Raw genomic sequence first — 22,227 nt, forward strand, 5'->3', positions numbered from 1 at the left:
ATTCTTAGAACTGTGAGTCCAAGAAAGGCAAATCATAAAAATGAATAAATATTTTGTTTAAAAAACACATACTGGAACCATACTTAGAAAAACAAAAAAGATAACTTTGTTAAAGATATGTTTTTCATCTATCAAAGGCGTTAACTGGTTTAAAAAAAATTACTAAAGACCTAAAACTCTGACTTTGAAGATTATTACTTCCAAAATATATTGCTTCAATTAATTAAAAATAGTATTTTACAATATACTGCCAAAGACAACATTAATCAAGATATTCAAACTTGTGGAAAAAATATGATTTAAAAAGCTGTTATTCTTCTATTCAAGTGGTAGCTCCATCATAAGAGGACCACAGAAACCTTTTAAAGGACAGAGAGGCTCTAATTTTTTATCGGAGTGGCATGCCACCTTGATAGGAATCAGTTACTGAGAAAAACTGGTCCTTTGATGGAATGTGGGAAGCATTTGTTCACTGTAACCCCCAATCTTCAGTCTCCTACTTAGAGATCCAGAGGTCAACGCATGTTTTTAAGAACCTGTGGGTCAACTACAGCACGTGCGCAGAATTTTGCACTTTCATCATATAACAGTAAGAGTCAGCTTCTGGGTGTTTCTAAAGTCAGACAAGTAAAAAATGTCATCAATCAATGCCAGATGAGTAAATTTTTTTTTTTTTTAGTTAAGACAGAGTTATGGATGCGGGGGATCAATGTTAGATTTAAAATTAAATGCCTGTGCTTTTAATTTCCTCCACCCTTTTTGTTGGACCATGAAGGTTTTGTTTTCTTATGCTTTGTTCTGCCTATATCCACTTGTGAGCTGACGTTGGCCGTTACTGGTAATGCAGGGTTACATGTTGAACGTGTTTACCGTGACTGTCTCATGTGCCCACTTGTCTTCCTTCTGGATTACAGTGCTTATCATCAACTTCCTGCACACTACACCTCTCCCTTACCCTAAAGCTCCAAGTTTTTAAAACTTGAATTGATGCAACCTCCCATGCGGCAAGCAGATATAATACTAGAAAGATTAGGAATTAAATTTTACTTGACACTAACTACCTGGATTTTAACAAATATTGAGGCAATGGGAAGAGCAGAGAGTCATGACAATTTGAGTGTAAAACCCAAAGAATGGTGCTGGTGTTGGGAGGAGCCAGTAAGTCAGCGCAAGCTCACAGTACCTCTATGTACAAGAAATTAAATCCCACCCCATCTTCACAATTTCTGCTCTGGTCAAGCTCACTTCTGTAGACACTTCATTACATCCACCTCCTCTCGAGGGCCTTCCCTCTCCTGGACTGACCATCCATGCTTTCCACATGACATCCTATTTCAGAGACAGGCCTCTTCTGGACAAAAGGCCCAAAGTTTGTTGAGATATCACCATCTTTGCCTCTGACAAGTAATCTGGCTGCACTTCTTCCAAGACAGATTTGTTTGTTCTATGGGCAGGTGATAGTATATTCAATATTCTTTCCCAACACAAAATTCAAAGACATTCATTCTTTGGGTTGAGAGGCAGCACTTCATTCTCAATTACGGTAGGGTTTTCACCACTGGTAACTGTGTGGCCAGCAGACAGTAATAGAGCTAGTGTTCACAGAACCAAGACACAAGCCCAGCGTGCTCTTTTATCGTTAGCCATAAAAAGGAGCCCCCATGACAGAACAGGGACTCTGGCAGCCTAGCTGTTAAGGAGCTGCACTACCGAAACAACGGACATGGTTCAATCTACAGCTGCTCTGTGGTAGGAAGATGGGCAATCTCCTCCCCATGCACTTTACAGCTTCTGAAAACCCACTGAAGAGTCAGTATAGATTTGCTGGTATAGAAACAACACAACAGAAGCAAAACAGGTTACACGATGGGCTGCTCACATGAGAATTATAGCCTTAAAAACGCAATTCAAAGTCACTATGAGTCTCCAAATGGAACCAATGGGCAGAGGAACTGTGGTTTCAGTACAAGCACACAGAGGGTTCTGCTGAGTGGGTTAAACAGTCAACTGCCAACCAAAAGTAAACGTGGATCTGAGCCAGTGCTTGGGGAACAATGTGGCAGCTTCCAGCCCTGGACACCCTCAAGTGCAGTTCTTGTTCTTTTGTTTAGCTGGCATGCTACTTCCAAAACCTCAGCCACTGGACTCCGGCACACATGGCTCACCATGAGTTGAAAGCAACTAGATGAGAGCCGTTAAGCCTCCTAAGAGTACTCAAGAAGGCAAAGAGTGAAGCTTTTTCCACACAGGTAAATGTGACAATAAAATTAAGTGTACACCACTACATTCACCTTGGTCTCTGTATCCACATGAATTTTTTTTAAAAAGTCCTGACGACCTAAATTTCGAGATGCACATCTGAGTGGGCAATCCTGCTCAAGCTTCTCCTTTTCCTCATTTATAAAATGTCAGGACACACTCATACTTCAGTATGAGTGAATGCTAACAATTATAGTTATGGAGGGAAAAGTGAACACCACCATCTTCAACAACTCCATCTGAGGACTGCTGTCCCTGTATTCTATGTTGAAACCAACATTAAAAGACGAGAAGAGGGAACTTTCATGGCCTAGGGCAAGAAGCTGCACTGCAATTCCAGAGGTGCGCAGTATGAATCCACTAGATGCTCAATCTCCTTCTGTACCAGTCAGATCCGATTTGATGGTACACAAATACACAAATTAATAATAAAAAAAAAGAAAGACAAGGATAGTACCCCGCTCAGTAAAACAGGCAATGTGTCAGAAGACACATCCATGAAATGTACATGCAATGGCTTTACCAACATCTATTAACTATGGGAAAAAAAAAACAAAACAAAGTAACTCAAAATTTCTCCTCTCCTATAAAGGAAACGCTACAGAATCACTAATTCATAATATCAAACTAGAAAAAGAGGGTGCTAAAAACACTAAATAAAATTGAATTTTGGAGTGTGGGTGAGTGGGAGTGTATTTGTTTGCAGATGATAAGCATAAAATCTAGGCAGTCACAGTAAAACTGTCCAAACAAGACGGTCATAGGAATGAAAGAAAACTGGCACATAAACTACAATTTTAAAAACAGTAAAAGTTTTGTTCAAGTAAAGACCATACATATTTACATCCAAACCTGTGTGTATCATCCTTTTTCTCCCAAAATATGGGTTTTAATGCTTTTATCACAGGAGGATAAACTCTAAGAACACTTTTATAGCCGTTTTTCATTTTAATGAAACAGTAACAAATCATGTTTATAAGCTGTTTACTGAACTATATTAGCTTTGTTTTGGATTGTTAACAAGTATACATTAAAAAAAAAAAATTAAAAAAAAAGTATACATTCAAAGTTAGGGGGGTGGTAGCCTTCACTGTTTGTTGTAAAGTCATCAAGAAAATGAAAAAGCACAAATACTATTACAAAAGGTACCTAGATTCAAAGAAAATACCTATTCCTCTTTAGTAATGACAAAATTCTAAATTGAAATATATAAATGAACAATGTAAACTATATCCTCACATTTTTATTATGCATTTAAATCCTTTCAAAATATCAATGAGCAACTATTTTATCTATGCACTAGACAATATACTGAGATGCTTAAACAGAAAATCTTACTCCCTTCCTAAAAGCCCTTCAAATGTTAATTCTATTCAGGTTTAGTCAAGGACTGAAAAATGACAGCAGCAACAATATTCAATAATCAAAGGATCAAACCTGTGAAGCAGGTAAAGGTGAATGTGATGGTACTAAGTACAGGATGGTAATCTTCGTGTGTTGTGTTGTGTTCCTTTTCCCTTCCTTCATTCTATTAACAGGCCATTTATGTCTCTCCATAAACCTAAAGCGCAGAAGCAAATGCCAAGCCTAACCAGTGCTCTACCTGCAGCTCCTTGAGGAGTCTCATCTGTCCGAGCAGCTGAAGAATTGACCGTCTCCTGGTTGCTTTCAGGGTCTGCCATCTTCTCCTGTCGACGAGCTTCAGCTGCTCCTCTTTTGCCCAGGCCAGAGCCTCGCCGACTGCAACAGACACATGTCATTACAGGCAGTGTTACCACTGAACAGTGTATATAGCCAGCACAAAGCTCAAATTCATGGAACACAAAGCCAGTTTCTTCTTTTCCTTTACAGTAAAAAAGTGTTGCTGAAAATCACTATGTGTAACAGCCAACACTGTTATTTAAAATTCTTTCAACTTATAGTGAATTCACAATTACAGCTCCTGTGCTACCAAGCGCTGCTGTCGAGAGTTGATTTAATTTCCAACTATACAGAAAGGCCATTTGACCAGGGGGAAAAAATTCTATTCATTTATGAGGTCCTGTTTCCAAGATAAGTATTCTCAACTCCTTTTCATGAAGTCAAAATGGACTCATAGCTGAACACCCTCCAGCAGGTTTTTTGGGAAGCTGTAAATTTTACTGGAGTAGACTGTCCATCTTTCTCCCTTGGAGTTGGAATCAAACTAGGGAGAGGCATCACTTACGGCTTAGCAGAGGTCTTTCTATAGACATGCCAACAGAGCTCATATAAAGGATTAGCACAAAACCCCTTCAGATTCACACCAGACAAAAGAAAGGTGGCAGAGAGATGGAGGAGACCCAATGCAACAGTGCCATTCTTTAAAGAAGTGATTTTTAAAATGCTACATATATTGACATTTAGTTAGGTTAAAGGCAGAAAACAAGAAACAAATACCCCGTAAAGCAAATTACTCACCAAATAATTTCAACTTTGGATATTTTAAGTTGTAGCTTTCCAAATTTGCTTAGAAAATACAAAAACTATCACAACTGAACTGACTTCAAATTACATGCTGTCAGGTAGACTGCCACCTACTGTTACTCAGGTGACAAAACCTCGCCTGCTTAAAGTGAGGAGGACCTGAAGGGCTTGCTGCAGAAGACCAAGGAGGGCAGCCTTCAATATGAATTACATCTCAACATTAAGAACACAAAATTCTCACCACTTCACCTATAGAATAACATTGTGATAGACGGAGAAAACATTGACGTTGTCAATGATTTCATCTTGCTTGGAGCCACAATCAACACACTTGGTAGTCAGGCATCAGGAGATGTAACACATTGGGAAAGTCTGTGGTCAGGGATCCCTCCTCCCAAGTACTGAAGGGCAAAGATAGCAGCATATGGACTAAAAGTGTGCCCAATTAAAGCTGTGGTTTTTCCAATCACCTGCTATGCATCTGAGAGCTAGATAATGAAAAAGGATAAGAACTGTTGCCTTTGTTGTGTTGAAAATGGATACTGAATATCCTACAGACTGCCTAAAGATCAAACAGAAAGTGCACCCAGAGTGCTACTCAGAGGCAAGCACGATGAAGTCCATGTTTTCTTCAAAGATAACAGCTGTTTTAAAGTTTACCAAAATTTTAAACAAGTGTTGAAATGATAGTTCTTAAACGATATTATTCAGTCATTTAACAGTGCATATGCACCAATTACAAACACAGAAGGTGGCACTGTGTGTTACACCTGAGCAGCGCCAAGTCAAAGATCTGCAGTTCCGGCCCACTAGCAATTCCGAGGAAGAAAGATGAACATTTTCTTCCCGGAAAGACTTCCAGTCTTGAAAACCCAATGAAGAGGTGCTAGGCATGAGAACTCAATGAACAGCAGTGAGCACAGACACATGGTGATCATGTAGATACACAGGGCGCTGCCTGTAAGAGTAAATACAAATACCCAGCTTCACCAAAGCTCTGTGCGCACCGCGGCCCACAGGTACCTGGCCACCAACATGCCCCAAAGGAAAGTCAGCTTGGCTCAGGGGGTGGTGAAGGAGGAACCCAAGAGGAGATCAGCAAGGCCACCTGCAAAAGTGGAAGCGAAGCCCAAAAAGGCAGCAGAAAAGGAGAAGTCTTCTGACAAAAAAAGTGCAAACAAAAGGGGAAAGGAGAGCAAAGGGAACACATAGTGCAGTGACTAACCAAGAAACTAAAGATTTACCTGCAGACATGGGAGAAACTAAAAAAGAGAAGAGTCCAGCCTCTGATCAAGCAGGAGAAAAAGAAGCCAAGTCTGATTAATATTTGTCTACCATCTCTTATCAGTGTTCCCTGTATCTCCTTTCTTGTACAATCCACGAGTATTTTTATCAACTATTTTGTAAATGTAAGGTTTTTAGTAGCTCTAAAAACATTTTTAAGAAGGAAATCCCACTTCATCCCATTTTTAAGTGTAAATGCAGTGTTGTTTTTTTAAGAGGCGAGATCCTTTGCTGGTTGTATTTTGGTACGAATAGAAAATGTGGTATGTTAAAATTGTGGGGGGCTTTTCGGTGTCAGTGTATCATTCCATGGGGCAAGCGGACAGTTTTTATATCCCATAATACATACTTAATGACAATTTGGAGTCACAGTCATGCATTTATGGCTTGAACATTTTAAATTAAGTCTATTTTCCATGTTTTCTAGATATATAAGTTAAAAGACTGTTTGGTAAAATTTCTTCCTAAGTTGCTGCAAAGGACGGCAAATGTGTTTCTAAGCATGTGTGGCAACGTGTTAAACATAAACATCCCTCCTCATGGCTTTTTCCCTTTCGGAATTGTGTGGATTCTGTAGTCAAGTTTTCCTAATAACTTTGTTATGTGCTATGAATGGTTGAAAATTTGAATGTGTAGTGTGTGGTAGTCAATTGTGAATTAGTGGGACTTAATGATGTGACAGTTTAACAACAATTGAAGATATTGGTACTTATTTTCTTTATGAAAACTTTCCTCCAAATCTAAAGTGACAAAGTCACTGGTATTTAGAAAAGAATTATAACTACATGGCTTTTTAGATTTTTATTACATGCATTAAGAATTGTGTACAGATTGTTCATAATGTCTCTGTACTGTCACTTAATCAATAAAATACAAATTGTAGAAGAATTTAAAAAAAGTAAAGACAAACAAGTCGCCTCACAATTCAGGACAGGTCTGAGACACAGAGTTCTGCTGCATGAGTTAGCAATCTGCCTGGAGCATGGCCATGCATACTCTCCGCACGTTTTATAAAGGAACCAAAGTTAAGTGCTCAAAATCTTCCCACGTACATAGAGTACTGAAAAGGGCCGGTTACACTTATTCTCCAACTGCTGGATTCCGACATACAGTTAGTACCCGACTTACAATGGGACTCTATTCTAATAACCTTGTTGTAAGTCACTTCTAAAATTAAGTTTCATTTTTATTTCCATTTTACTGAATTATAAAGTGCTGTCATTGGAGATCAGAAACACCAGATATAGACTAAGATGACAGTATCGGTGAAATCATGTGCTGCAAATCTGTATGGTATATACTATAAACTGATAAGATATACCAAACAAAACAGGAGGATTTAAATGTTGCTGCCATAAGTCAAGCCCATCCCAATCAGGGGACTCCCCATAATGAACAGGAAGAACAGCCGTAAAGGAGGGAGAAGTCATATTTGCCTCAGAGATTGGCAGCTCAAGGGCACTTGACCAACATCAATCAATCATGCATCATGAAAACTTTGAGGAAAAAGGTTCCGCCTGTCAGTAAGATTCACAATCACTTGTTTAAATGTATGTAAAAAAATACATTACAGCAAATCAAAGACTTTCTAAAAATGAATGTCTAATCAGTGACTGGGAGAAGTGGGAACCAGAGATGTGCAAGAATATAAACAGTTCCTATACTTTTGCATAAAGATGCCAATATATTTATTAACAGACAGAAACTGAAATCTGAAACGTCTCAACTGTTGGCAAGAACTCAAAAGGACAATGAATGGTACAACAGTAATACATCAGTAAATAAAAGCATTAAAAAAAACACCTACTAGCTATAACATGATTAAGACAGAATAAAAATGTGAATATATTCTTGAGAAGCATTCATAAATACAAGTATTATTTCTTTATTAAAAGCAAATAATGTATTTACTTAAAATTATGTTTTTTTAACCCTTTTAGGGTTAAGGATGTTGATGAAAATTCACAAGTGTCTGAAGAAAAGAAAACCTAGGAAAACTGTGTCTACCCAGCCCACACATGCTCACCTGGTACTAGCACAGGAGCCCGTGGTCTTTTGCCGTGTGCTCCGCCTCAAACTGGGGAGCTCAGCAGGTGGGGACTCACTGCGCTTCTTGGTTGATTTTCTTAAACCTAGATATGGGAAGTACACAGGCAAAATTTTAGAAAGCCAAGTTACTGCGAACTGGAAATTAACCTGGTCATCACAGAATAATTGTTCAAATTCCCTAGCAGACACAGCTTGACCCAACCATACCTTTTCCTCCTGGGAATGTTAAAACGCCAGTGCCTTTCTAGTTGAAGGTAATCTCATTTGAGCCCTGTGTAGACCTTGAGTTAGGCTATCCCACCCTCAGCTCTTCACAACTTTCAAAGTTTCTATCACATCTCATTTATTCCCTCTATGACTTTGATTTTTCACTTACTGGTGTATATTAAATATAGGTCAGTCTGTACTGTTTTAGAAAAAAATAATTTTAAATAACCATCAGATTGAGGATTGACAATGGCCAAATCGTCCAAATTTAAATGCAAGAAAATTCACATGCTCCTGGTTACTTTCTAATTAAATGTTAAATCTACGTAAGAAATCCAATATCGCTATGTACAGTCAAGTCACAGTCAAGCCGTATTTGGCAAGTTTCTAGCAACCTTCCCATAAACTGTACAGGAAGAGATTGCTCATCTTTCTCCATCAGATGAGCAGGTGGATTCAAACCATGTGCATTTGGGTTGGCACTGCAACACCTTACCAGCAAGCCACAAGAGCTCATTAATGATATTAAACTACTGTGATATGGAACCCTTGTAATTTTGCAGGGGAAATAACCAGTATTAGATACACCTATTTAAAACCAAACCAAACAGTCCCCTGCTGCCAAGTCTTCCACAACTCCTGGTGGCCTTTCTACTGTAATGGGAGCAGACTGCCACATCTTTCTCCCTCAGAGAGGCTAGTGGATTCAAATTGCCTGACCTTTTGGTTAGCAGCCCAACATACTCCGCCAGGAATTCCTGTGAAACTAGCTTAGAAATGGAACTTTAATTAATGGAATTCAATTAATACTGAAAAGGGATGGCTTTTACTTTTAGGTAAAGAACTTAAAAATTAGCAACAAAGCATTCGCTGCTAAGTTTTTCTATTTTCAATTTTGTCACAGTTATACTAATCTTTTACACAGTATATAAATCTGCATCTCAGGGAAAATAACAGATTTTCCTGAAGATAATGACCTAGATCCCAAATAATTTTCTAAACCAAATTTTACACTTAGCCATCTATATTAAGTAGTGTATTCTATAGCTTGGCATCATGAATAAAAACATCTCAAATTAGCAAAAACATTCATCTTAGAATTATTTATAATGATGAGAAGCTAAAAATAAACTATGCCTAGCTGCTTCAAATTGACTCTTATCCATGACAACCCATGAGTAGGAAATGTGCTCCACATGGTTTCCAACTAGCAGCAGCTGAGTGCATTAACAATGTGTATCCTTTGTAGAATTCTGATTTTTATATTCACTCTCCTCCCTCCTCTTAAATATTGGGGGACCATATATTTCTGTGTATAAAAGTAAAAAATGTTAAAAATGAACTTAATCAATAACTTAACAAGGAAATAATGAGGTAAAATTCCCAACACAATCTACAGTCATTGAAAGTAATTATGTTTATAAAGAAAATGAATGTTAAAAAAAAAACCAACAAAGCCTTAGAAAAATCATATTACTATGTACCTCTGACAATTTCAGGCTTAAAAACAAGAATGTGTTGATAAGCTGTTTATGAAACAAATCCCTACACCCCATCCCCCATTTACATAGTTAGGCAACTGTTCTCCCAATGCAGCAAAACACTGGCCCTTTTTCTTCTTCTGGCAATGTAAAATACAGAATTCTTAGGTAGAGCACACAGCTGCACATAGGTGCATCTTACTGGAACTTGGGGTGGAGTGAGGGCACAGGTGTAAACTGGAATAAAGTAACATGTACATCATCTACTTTCCAGGCCATGTCTTCTCACTGGCAACGTCAACCTTCACCTGGAGGCAGGAACCTGAAACTCTTCCCTGTGCAGTTGTGCCAGCAGATAGTGAATGGTATTAATATACCAACCTCCTGAGCATTCTAATGCTCAGAGAGTACAAATTGGAGTTTTGGTGTCTTTCCCTTCCCTAAACTCTAGTAAGAAGCAACAACCAAGTATTATTAGAAAAGGAGAAAGTTCCTAATATGAAATGGAAAGACCAAACCAAACCAGCCAACCAAAACACATCCACATGGCAGAAAGATTACAAGGAAAAAGCTCTATCAATATCCTCAAAAGGAAATACATACTTCAATCAAATACAGAATTCTACTAAAACAAACAAACAAAAAAAACCCCAAATAAAAACAACAACAAAGATACCAAACATAGGGGGTGGGTGGTGAAATCAAGAAAGCTGAAAGATGAATTTAAAGACATCATCAAAAAGTTACTATAAAAAGAGAAGTAGATTATCACCCAAAATAATGAGATGCTCATACAAAGGATTAGGGTTATCACCTTTCTGATTTGCCCAGGGTGGTTTGAGTATTTCCTCGGAAGAACTTAAGAAGGCCTGTTAATGTAAAAAAACCCAACCAAACAGGAACACAAAAAAACAAAACAACCAAACAAACAAACAAAAAAAACACAAACACTGAAAACCACTGTAGAACAGTTTTACAACATGACACAGGCCGTAAGTCAGAACTGACTCAAAAGCAACTGATTTTTTAAAAATTATTATCCTCAGTCTTAGGAAAACTACAAATGCTGGTCACTCTAAAGAAAAAAAGCAAACAAAGGCACAGCAATGGGTAATAGTGAAACAATTCTATACAAAAGATTGCTTGTTTGCAGGAAAACAGATCAGGAATCAGAATGGTTTCACTCTGAGAAGCCAGAAGACAAAGGAGCAACAGACGCCTTTCAAATACAAGGGGTATAATTCCTCCCCAGGACAGCAGTATTTGTTCACCAGATTGGCTGACTAAAAATTACACATGTAAGAAAGGGTTGAAATGTTTTGTTGTTGCTGTTAACATTAAAAACCTAAAAATTTAAAAAAAAAATCATTGATCAAGGTAGTTATGTGCCATCAAGTCTGGATCAACTCATAGCTGACTCTCCTTTCTGGAGTGTAAACTGAGAAGACTTCCTTTTTTTGGTGGATTCAAACACAATCCAAGCCACGGTCTTTGCAATCACCTGCTACTGCATCTGAAAGCAGGATAGTGATCAAGGATGACAGAAGAATCATCAATGCCTCTGAGTTGTGGTGTTGGAGCAAGTGTACCGTGCAATCAAGAGCGCTCCTTAGAGGCAAGGATAGTCAGTAAAGCTTCATCTCACAAACTCATGTTGTTATGAAGGGTTAGTCCTTGAAAAAGTAGAGGGCCAGAAAGATAGACCCTCAACAACATGGACAGAGTAACAACGGGCTCCAAGTATATTAGAGACGATGAAGATGGCACAGTATAGGGCAGCGTTTCGATTAGTTATTCAGTGTTGCTATGATTCATAGTTGAATGGACAGTACATACCATACAAAAGAAACATAATTAAAATTAAAAATGTAACACTAACTTAAGAATCCAACTAGATTTGTTCCCAGTTAAAGCTATTGTTTTTTAATCTAGCAGCTTATTTTTAATGTATTTTTTATAAAATTCATAATTTATCAGAATTCCTCACTGGTAATTTTTCAAAGTGACTATATATCATACTGGGGTATAACTATCAAGTGCTCAATTAAACCCAAACAAACCAAACAGGCCTTCCCTCCCTATCTGTTAGCGAAGGCAGTTTGTCCCTTCGGGAATGTAGCTTTCTAATAAATCCATCTTTTTCCTACTTTACTCTCACTTCTGCATCCTCACCTTTGCCTTTTCATCTCTGTGCTCTGATAAAAAGCTGTAGTCCTGCACTATAGTCTGTTTTCCCAAGAAATCCTAAGATCACTGTATACTGTGCGACCTCAGGATCTGGGTACTGTCAGAACCAAACAGCCAATACTGACATGCTTAAGACTAGTGCTTTAGGCATGTGAATAATGCCAGAAGTAGCAGACAAGTTGGACACATAAATTAACATCAAAATAAGAACCACCCACTAAACTTTGAACTCTCTGTGGCATCAAATCATTTGTTGCCAGACTTCAGCCCTAAGGCTCCCTGAGAAGGATGCCATAAACAAAGCTTTATCTCAGTAGTATGAGGCCTCTCCTCTGTATTTCTTTTCAGGGAGAGAGGTCCATCTTTAACCTCAAAATAAAACTGGTTTACAAGGCTAAACAGACAACTTTTTCAACTCAACAGGGATGATCTTCCAAGAACCAATTAAGTGAATGAATACAGTCTGGGAAAAGGGGGCAGGGCTGAAAGAGCAAAGAAGTCAAGTGGCCTGAGACAGTCCACAGATAGTCCTGTATTTTGTTGAGCGGCAAAACGGTCTTAAAATCTTGAGTAGACATTTAAGGTACAATTATTGGTCACTTTCCACCCAGAGCAAAGTAAAACCGAACGAGCACAGAACACTTAGGAAATCCAAGCTGTGAGTAAATCCTTAGTCCAAAGCACTGATGAACCACAGCCTCCACTAATGTGACACCAGTATTAAATGGTGCCTTGCTAGCCTCATCAACCACTGATTTCATAGCAGAAGGTGCCAGAATCAGAGAAAGAGTTAAGAACTGGAATGTAAAGCAGATTGTCTCCTTGAATAACTGCTCCTCTGCCATGATGCTAGAACTAGATGGGATTCAATTATTCATTAAGGTTACACCCCTCTGAGACTAATGCCCAGAGGAAATCTATAAATGTCCTAAAATAATCAATATTAACTTCACAACACACACACACACACACACACACACACACACACACACACACACACACACACACACACAGAGTCTAGCCCCAGTAAAGAGCAAGACAGACTAGACTGACACAGTGACTATAACAATGGACTCAAGTATTTCAGAGATCATGAGGTTGGCCCAGTTTAGGGCAGGGTTCATAGGATCCTATGAGTTATAGACGATTCAGTGGTACCTAAAAATGACACAACCACCATGAACAGACACTCAGGACACCTCCTAAGTTTTCCAAGACTGTGTATCTTTATGGCAGGAGGTTTCATCTTTCTGCCAAAGATCTGTGTTAGGATTTGAACGGCCATCCTTTCAGATAGCAGCACAATACTTTAAGTATAAAAGTAAGAGTGTGCCTTGCATCAAACAACTTTTCTGCCTTGAGCATTGTGTTCTTTTAAAGAATGATCTATATGTAATCATATTAACAATGGGAACACAAGAAGATTAGCTTAGAAGCTTAAAATTAGTGTATATTAACTGTGGTGAAATAATGTAGAAAATGAAGTCTAGTGAGGTCAAACTTGAATATTGTAACCAACACCACTGCCTAAATATGCAGATTACCGAGCTGTTGTATGGTTTGTTGCTTATATTTAAAAAATAAGCACAATTCTATAACTACCCAGTTGTTACCCATCAAAGTCATCTCCTTTCACTGCCCCAGAGCTACACTGATCAGTTTTACTTGGAAAGCACAATTTTCATGCAACTCACTGCTAAAAAAAAGCAGTTTCACTCTTACACCAGCAGCCCTAGGTCCTCAACAGGGACTTGTTCATCAGACTCACATCTTCGTAAGTAACACAGGACAAAAGTGATTCCTGTTTAAAGAAATGCATGTCAACATTTTCCAAAATAGGCCAGTGCTGTTTCACAAAGGAATTAAAAAAAAAAAAATAAGCCCTTTATTATAAACCTCTGTTGGTACCAGCAGCCAGGAAATCAAGAGATGAATTGCATTGGCAAAGTTGGCGGTCAGGAACCTCTCCAGAGTACTGAAGAGCAACAACGTCAGTCTAGAGTCTAAGGTGCACCTTATCCAGGCTATAGTCTTTGCAATTGCTAGCTATGGGTCAGAGAGCTGAACAATGACTAGGGATGATAGAAAGAGACTTGAGGCCTTTGGGCTTTGATGCTAGAGAAGAGTACTGAAGATACCACGGACTAGGAGAACAAATAGGTTCAGCCTAGAGAGGGTGAAGCCAGGCTACTCCTTGGAAGCAAGGATTCTAAAGTTTTGTCTGACAAACTTTGAACCTGCTGCACGGAGGGACTGGTCCTTGGAGAAGAATGTCATTCTTGGAAGGGTGGAGGGACAAAGAAAGAGGAAAACCATCGATGAGATGAACTGATACAGTGAATGGAGTAATGTGCATAGGTGTGTCAGAGACAGTAAAGTTAGTGTAGGACAGAGCAGGTTTCTGGGCTGTTGTACACAGAGTCGCTACGAGTCATAAGCAACTTAAAAGCATATAACATCATAAACCTCTGTTGCTTAACCACATCCTAAAACATTCCATTCCAACTGACAGAGTCAGTGATGATGGAAAGATGATCTCCCCAATTCGGAATACTTTGACCATGGAAAAATGAGTACATTTCTTTATAGATTCTCCTCCCTACAAAGAGATTACATGAACCAGAAATCCATTTTTGAACTTCTGTCTTCTGGATCAATGCTAACAAATCTGATACATCTGAAAATCATTCAAGTATTATTACAACCACCATTTTCAAGATACCTTTATATAATTAGATGGCACTTTAATTTTACAAAGTTATTTTCACATACATTCTCTGATGCTTTTTACTATTATCATTTCTTAAACTAGAGAAGTAGTGGAAAGAAACAGAGCAAATCCTTCTCAGAAGGCCCCTCGCTATTCTTCAGACGACTTTCTGCCTTACGTGCTCTTCTTTTAGCTGTGCACCTTGGGCCTTGTCACAGAGATTACATATTAAGCACTGTCCTAATTCTCCTTATAGATTTGCTTATTCACAAGTACTACTTATCCTATTTAATAAAGAAAGGGAATCAACTTTTCCATGGCCACCAGCTAATAAACGGCATTATCAGGATTCAAACCCAGAATTTTAGTTCTCTGTTAAGGTTTCTCTTCCCAGAATCCTGCTTCCTCAAACACCAGGGTTATCCTAAGACTCTTCATCTGCCCCTATATCCTTCAGTAAAACAAGGATAGTATCAAGCACTACTATTTCTACAGCAATACTGCTTCTTACATAAGCCCTTTCAGAAAGTGTCACATTTTATCATGACTACAACTCACACTGGCCAGTCCAGGGAGCCTTCACAGATTTAGTGCACCCCAACCTGCTGGCTTATGTATCCTATCCTTGAGGCTGATCTCTGCAATCAGATCCCCTGGGCTGGGCTCCTGGCTTTATCCTTTCTCAGCTCCATAATCGTGGATAGGTAACCTGACCATTGCCCATGATTCCTTCTGGAGCATATGGAAACAATGTCTGGCTGGTGAGAGTTAAATGAGAGAATTCATGTATTCAGAACAATTGTTGGGCACTTACAAGTACATCAAATATTTGCTGTAATTTTTTTAAAAATGCTTTTCACTCACTGGAGAGTGAATGTATGATTACAGTTATTCTATGGATTCCTGGACTTTTGTTAAAGACAAAAAAAATAAATAAAATTAACCTACACCAGTAAAAGAGCATCACATCCTATTTCATCTCTGCTAGGGTCTTAACCAGGGAGGTATGGTGGCACTCTTCACAGCAAGCTGGGCAGCTACCTAAAGGCTGCAACTCTGGTGGTTCAAATCAAATCTACCAGCTGCTCTGCTGAAAAAGATGGGACAACCTCCTCTTATGAAATTCACAGTCTCCAACACCCAGTAATAGGTCAGCTATGAAACAGTTCTGATTCAACAGGAATGAGAAAGCACAGAGACACCAAACTGACTTGGGTGAGTGAGGATCTTAATACAGCTACCTGACCAGCTATAAGAGTCAAACTGTGAAGCCGAAAAAGATACAAAAAGTGGAATAGGAAGAAAGAACAGGACTCCCCCAATCTTCAAACCTTAACTGCTTGCAGACATATTATTCAAATTATCTCCTCTATTTGAAACATTTTCACTATTCTAAAAAAGAAATACAAATGCTGCTGTAAAAATGCTGGCACTACAAGTTGAGCTCCCTTCTTCAAATAGTCCAGGCTCAATCGTCTACAGCTCAGCAGTACAGTAGTGGCAGTGGAAACAGAAACACGGCATTTGTGAGCAAAAGCAGGAATGACTTTCCAAGCCTGCTCAGTCTATAGCAATGAGCAGAGCCCATTTTCCAGCACACCTGACCTGAGCTCAACAGTGGCACCGAGGTCACATCAGGACTCTATGGTCCCACCAGTCACTGGTGGAGCGGAGCCTGTGGTGTAAAGGGGCCATGTGTGGTGTATGCCAAGGGTTTACTGTTCAAAAAGGCTTTCCTAGTCAATGACTTTGGACAGGAAGAATCAGACAAATAGTTTGTATTAAGTTAGTCTATCCACAAAATGACTAGCCTATCTTGCCATTCCAATAGGCTTCTATCAACTGGCTTCAGTGGTAGAAATTGGCAATCTCAACACCAACAAGAGGAAGCAGCGCCCATCTTTCAGGGCCAGAGATTCCTGCACAAGAGCAACAGCAGCCTCAGCTGATAACCAGAGACAAACATGAGACAGAGTTGACTGGGCACTGCTGCTCCAACGAGCCAGACAGAGCCAGAGGCCTTCACCAAGCTCGCCTGAGGACAGAGGAAAGGCATCATGAGGTTGAAGGTCAAAGGGCCTACAACCACATTTGAGAAGCTATCTGGATTTAGGGGTTTTATCCGCTGCTGGCCTGAATTATACCCTGTGAACTTCCCTAATAAACCCCGTAACTTTGAGTATGAAGGTTCTATGAAGTATACGAAGTCACTGCAATGGATTTCAGACTGAGTAAAGCAAGGAGATTAAATGTGGAATTATATGTAGATGGAAGAGCATGGGAGACCATGTCTGACTTTATAGGAATAGTTCTTTAAGACAGATATTGTTGATGGGAACAGTTCCCGTTGGAGGAGCTGGCGGAAACCAGCTTCAGTCATCTGCATGCTCCCCACACCCTGCGGAGGGTCAGCTAGAGAGAGAAAATCAACTAGATGGAGTGGCACAGTGATTTTAACAGGCTCACGTACATTAGATAAGAAGAATGGCACAGGGTAAGAGAGGGTGCAGATAGACAGGCTCTCTATGAGTGGCCGTCTAGCAGCACCTAACACCATCAGCCGAAGGCTAGTTAGTATCTTGTTAGAAGAATGTCTAATATCACTGCAATTAAGACACTCACCGCTTAACCACACCAGAAGGCTGCTGGTTTCAATTTACCAGCTTTTCCGAAGATAAACAACTATTTCTATAGAGTGTATCAGCCAAAGACTGACAGCAAAGAACAGCAGTTCTATGCTGCCCTACACAGTCGCTAGGAGTAGGAAATCAAGCAACAGCATCAACTCATCAGAGTTTGAGATTGTTGTGTACCATCAAGTCATGACTCACAACTAACCCTCAAATAGGTTCAGAGAGACAGTAAATCACATCCTTTCCCCTGGGAACAGCTGGTGGATTCAAGCTGTGTGCCTTCAAGACTGTAGCGAGCTTCTTACCAGAAGACCACCAGAGTTAACATGAAATCAATATAAACTAATTATATAGTTATAGCACCGAGCCAACAAATCCAGAAACCACTATGATCCTAGGACCCGGGCATGTTCTTCCCAAGAAAAGTTCTAGACTTAATCAAACTATAAATATGAAATCAGAATCTTCTATGAGGACTTAGAAAGAGAAAAGATAACCAAAATATTAACCGCTACAAAAATACAGTGTTTTTAAAAAGCTGTTGGTCAGTGTTGCATTTTCCTGCTCCACTTTGGATGAAAGGAAGGTCGGGAGGAAAGAGAAATGCTTTCACATTAAGTCATCAGTCCTAATGAGATGGACAACTGGCTTTCTGAAGAAGACTTTCATAAAACAAGAGGAGACAAGTGCTTCAGCATCAAGATGCTCCTCATTGGGGAGTTCACGTACTATTCCTATTATCCCATCAAGGTTTTCTTCATTAATTGTTCATAACATTCATTCATTCTTTCTGCTTCCCTGTTAAGCCTCCACAGACCAACGTTCCACACAGAGTACAAAACGTAAGCATTACACTGACTGTTACACCAGGAAACAGCTTTTCTAGTTGCATCACCCAGTGCTCACATACTAAGTTGTGCTGCTTTAGTGTACCTCCCAAATACTGTACTGTAGGTTCATTTCTTTTTTTACAAATTGAAAGTCTGTGGCAACCAGACATCAGGCCAAGGCTATCAGTGTCACACTGGTAATTTCTACAGTATTTCAAACTTCTTTATTCTGCTAGTGGACACTCAAAGGCTATAGTACAGTGTAAAACTTAACATTCCTATGTACTAGGGAACCTAAAAATTCATATGGCTCACATATGAAGATATTCACTTTATTTCAGTGTTTAAACCACAGACATTCCCTCTTGAGATGTGTTTGTATTAGCAAATAATATAAAGAACAGTTGCTACATGGTAAAATAGACATACTCAAATAAAAGAGCAATGATAACAGACAGCATTCCTTATATGTTACCTTAAAGCTAAAGATGATTTCTTTTAAGACATATGCTTACGTACAAAAACAGGCAATAAATTTAAAATCACTTTAGATTGGAGATTACAAATCAAGCAAGATATCTGTCCCTGAACTTACTTGCTAATTTGGCCTGTAATCCAGAAGGTCCAGGTTTTGATGTCTCTGATTTAGAAGACCCTGGAAGAGACAGTTTTGTTTTAGGAAGGCTAACTTTAGGGCTGAAACGAGCAGCCCAATCAAATTTTGAAGAGCCACCAGTTTTACTCTGTTCCTTTTCCCTGCTACTTCTTCTGGGGCTGGGGCTGGATGCTGAACGGGAACGCCTGGCTTTGTTCTGGTCTTTTCCTTGTTTCACCCTGGCACCTGGTGGTCCAGTTGAAGAGGCCGAGGCTACAGCAGAAGACGAGGAGGAAGTAGAGGCAGCAGAAGAAGAATCAGTGATGGTGCTACACCCAGCTTTGGCTGAGGCGGCTGATTTTGAAGCCAGCTTGGTAGGTTTTGCAGATCTCTCTTCGGCACCCGTTGACTCAGATACAGAACCACTTCTTATACAAGAATTCTCTGTCCTCTTTCTTTTCTGACTCCGTGAACTAGCAGTGGCCCCACTCTTTCGGGTGTGAGCCTTGCTTGTTGATGATGACTGTGCAGATTTCGGTTGTTGCTCTTGGTCTAAATGTCTCTTCTTGGCCTTACTATGTGGTTTATTTGTTTCAGAGGGAGAGTCAGTATGCTGAAGTGCTTTGGGTTTTTTGGCAGAGCTAGGAGAACTGGTCCTGCTGGAGTCCGGACTAGCACTGCGTTTCACTCCTCGAGAATTGTCCTTCTTAGGCACGTGCCCCGTTTTTTGCCTTTCTGAAGTATTGGCTCTGTCTGGGTCCTCAGGCTGTGGAACTAGCACAGCAGATGATGAACTGCAGCTTCTACAAGGTGAGATAAAAAAATTTAAAAAAAAAAGAGTTAATATCAGCCTAATCATCCTTCAATTCATCATATCATAGTATTTACTAACTTTCTAAGTTCTTGGAAATAGTGTTTTTCTTAGATAAAAGAGTACAAGAACTTTACTGAAAATTCCAACACACACACACAAGCACAGGTCATCAAATGGCTTAAAATGGCAGGAAAAGATAAGGAGGTGTGACTTCAGGTAGTAAAATACTTTGAGAAGGTGAAGAGTATTCTTAAGCCAAAATATAGCTAAAACAAATAATCACAGAGCAAGGAAAAGATTGCTTCATGGCTTGGAATCTGCTGAAGTAGAGTACTGATACTCTTAAGACTTATGTGCTTTCCAAAGGGATGGTTAGAAAGGTCCATGTAAACACCAGTTATTTCCTTCCCAAAGGCTCTGACCCAATACATCTTAAGAAATCACTAACCTAAACTGTGGTTCTGCGAAGTAAGTTAGGGAAAATGGAAAACTAGTATTTTAAAACCTTTTAAGAGTTTGCTAAGCAAAATGAGAACCTCACAACTCTCTTAAGAAACACTGTCACATAACATGGTTCTAAAAATTATCTCTAAAATGTTTTCTTAGTGATTTTTCCAATATGAACATTAAAAATTCAAGTTTACAATGGAAGGTGTACCGTGTCACCATCACTGCAATGGTGGCAAATTATTAGTCTTAAAAATTAATTCTCAGAGAATAATAATAATAATACCAATGTCATATGGTAACCTGGTCAGTTTAAATATTATGCAATGGTTCAACCGTAAATAACACTGCCTTGAAAATGTATAAGCAATGTGAAGATTTACCTTTTAGAAAGGTGTCCCCTTGACAGTTCAGAAGTAGTATTAGACTGCACTTTGGGTGCCTTAGAATTAGATTTTCTACTCTCAGGAGGGCTATATCCCTTATGTTTTGCCTGCCCTAAATGTGACCTGTCAGCAAAAAAATCAAAACAGAAATCTATCAGGCAAATGAGATGTAAATACAATACTGAATGTGAAATAATCTTACATTAAAAAGTCTTTGAGTTTATCATCATTACCCTCTCATCTTCCCCTCCCCAACCCTATATAAAATAATCGGGGGTGACAGGAGGTAGGGGCAGGGGACACGTGGCAATGCCTATCTTATAATCTCCCTCAACCCCAAAAGTTAGGATTATTGCTACTGGTTGCCACATTGCATAGAAAGCTAACTACCATAGTTCTACAAACTACTTCTAAAATGTTTCCTCATAGTGATCTGATTTTCCAACATGAACATTAAAATGCAGGTTTGCAAAGTAGAGGCAGATAAATTAATTATCAAAGTAAGTTTTCACAGACATAAATATATTGACAAGTGTTAAGAACTGAAAATACTAATCAATAGCAAAGCAAACCAAAACCCGAGTCCTAGAGAAATACTTTAAAAGAATTCACCACACAGTTTCTCACACACATCCAAGAGTCAATCATGGGTATGATAAGCATTTATAATAAATCAAATCCTTACGTCAGCATTGTTCTAATAGCAAGCTTGAGGAACACAAAGAAGCTGTGGATTCAGTTGATGGCCTTTTTTGGGAAACTTTGGCAATGGTTACATGAGATTCACATATGCAATTAAAAAGGAAAGGATGCATCAATATATATGCAGAAAAACTTGTAACAGAGGTGAGATATTAATTAATAAAAGCGATTTTTCTAATTACAGCCACCATATTTCTTAATAATATGAAAAAAGGTATTGTAATGAGAACTCAGAAAAATAATAAACCAAGTTTTATTAATATCAAAACTGTGATACTTTAAAAAGTACTTACTTGTAAGGTTCTAATTGCAAACATCATCATAAAGGAACTAGAAAGAACTGAAAATGTCACCAAAGTAATTTTAACTGAAACCCTACGGATATGATAAGCTCTTAAAATAGGACATGTCTATGAACTCAAAAATCAACTTTTTTTTTTTAAAAAAAAGGGTGTAAAATAAGCTTCTCAATAAAAAACTATTTTCCTGGGTTCCTAATATCCTTCTTGTTTTTAAGAATCTAGTTTCTGACAATGTTATTTTATTTCATATTCGTAAGGTGTTCAATCTGTCAGAAATAACAATATTCTACAAGACTGGATCAACTACTGAAAAATTCTATGTAACTTTTAAAGTATCTTTCTTTAGTAATGAAAAATTTTAAGGATCAAGACTCTTCACTGAGTGTAACCAAGCTGAACTTTTATACTCTGTCATTTTGTTTTTCCCTTACTATTATTCGTCCATTGCACAGTGAAATTTTGCTTTAACCCACAATTCTTTTGTTTCTGTGGATTTCTAGGAATAGATAACAGAACACCACACTGTCTCCAGAAATGAGAAAATATTTTTCATGTAATTCCTTTTTTAAAAAAACAGGATGGAAGGAATTGTACAACAGTATTAACTATACATAACTGTATAAATATACACTATTTTCAAAATATGAAACTTAATACTCCTTAATCAATATTCAGGCTCTCTATGGTCTAGTAACATTTGCTACACTTTTTCAATCAAATCACATTTTTATATTTCATTTAATTATAAAATAAACTTATTCATTTTTGTCATCCTTGCTTCTAATCTTTTTAAAATGTCACATAGAAGAAACTACAGCCATTGATAGCTGAGCTTAATGAAAATTAAGTGTTCAAAATACTTTACTAATCTAGTATCAATCATAAAACCAGCAAGT

The 22,227-nt window shown here is 38.5% G+C and overlaps 1 protein-coding gene across 1 annotated transcript in view; it reads right to left on the bottom strand.

Annotated features, from left to right (window-relative positions):
* The window catches only part of TRIP12 (thyroid hormone receptor interactor 12), an 87,590-nt gene that overhangs the window by 54,506 nt on the left and 10,857 nt on the right, over positions 1-22,227 (bottom strand). The window contains exons 2-5 of the mRNA XM_006890328.1: positions 20,325-20,450; positions 18,681-19,483; positions 8,015-8,120; positions 3,863-3,999 (exon numbers count right to left, since the gene is read on the bottom strand). Coding sequence (XP_006890390.1) covers positions 3,863-3,999; positions 8,015-8,120; positions 18,681-19,483; positions 20,325-20,450 — 1,172 coding nt within the window. The remainder of the gene's footprint in view (positions 1-3,862; positions 4,000-8,014; positions 8,121-18,680; positions 19,484-20,324; positions 20,451-22,227) is intronic.

Source organism: Elephantulus edwardii, unplaced genomic scaffold, assembly GCF_000299155.1.
Source record: "Elephantulus edwardii isolate Elephantulus edwardi_28Jun2011 unplaced genomic scaffold, EleEdw1.0 scaffold00087, whole genome shotgun sequence".
NCBI lineage: Eukaryota > Metazoa > Chordata > Mammalia > Macroscelidea > Macroscelididae > Elephantulus > Elephantulus edwardii.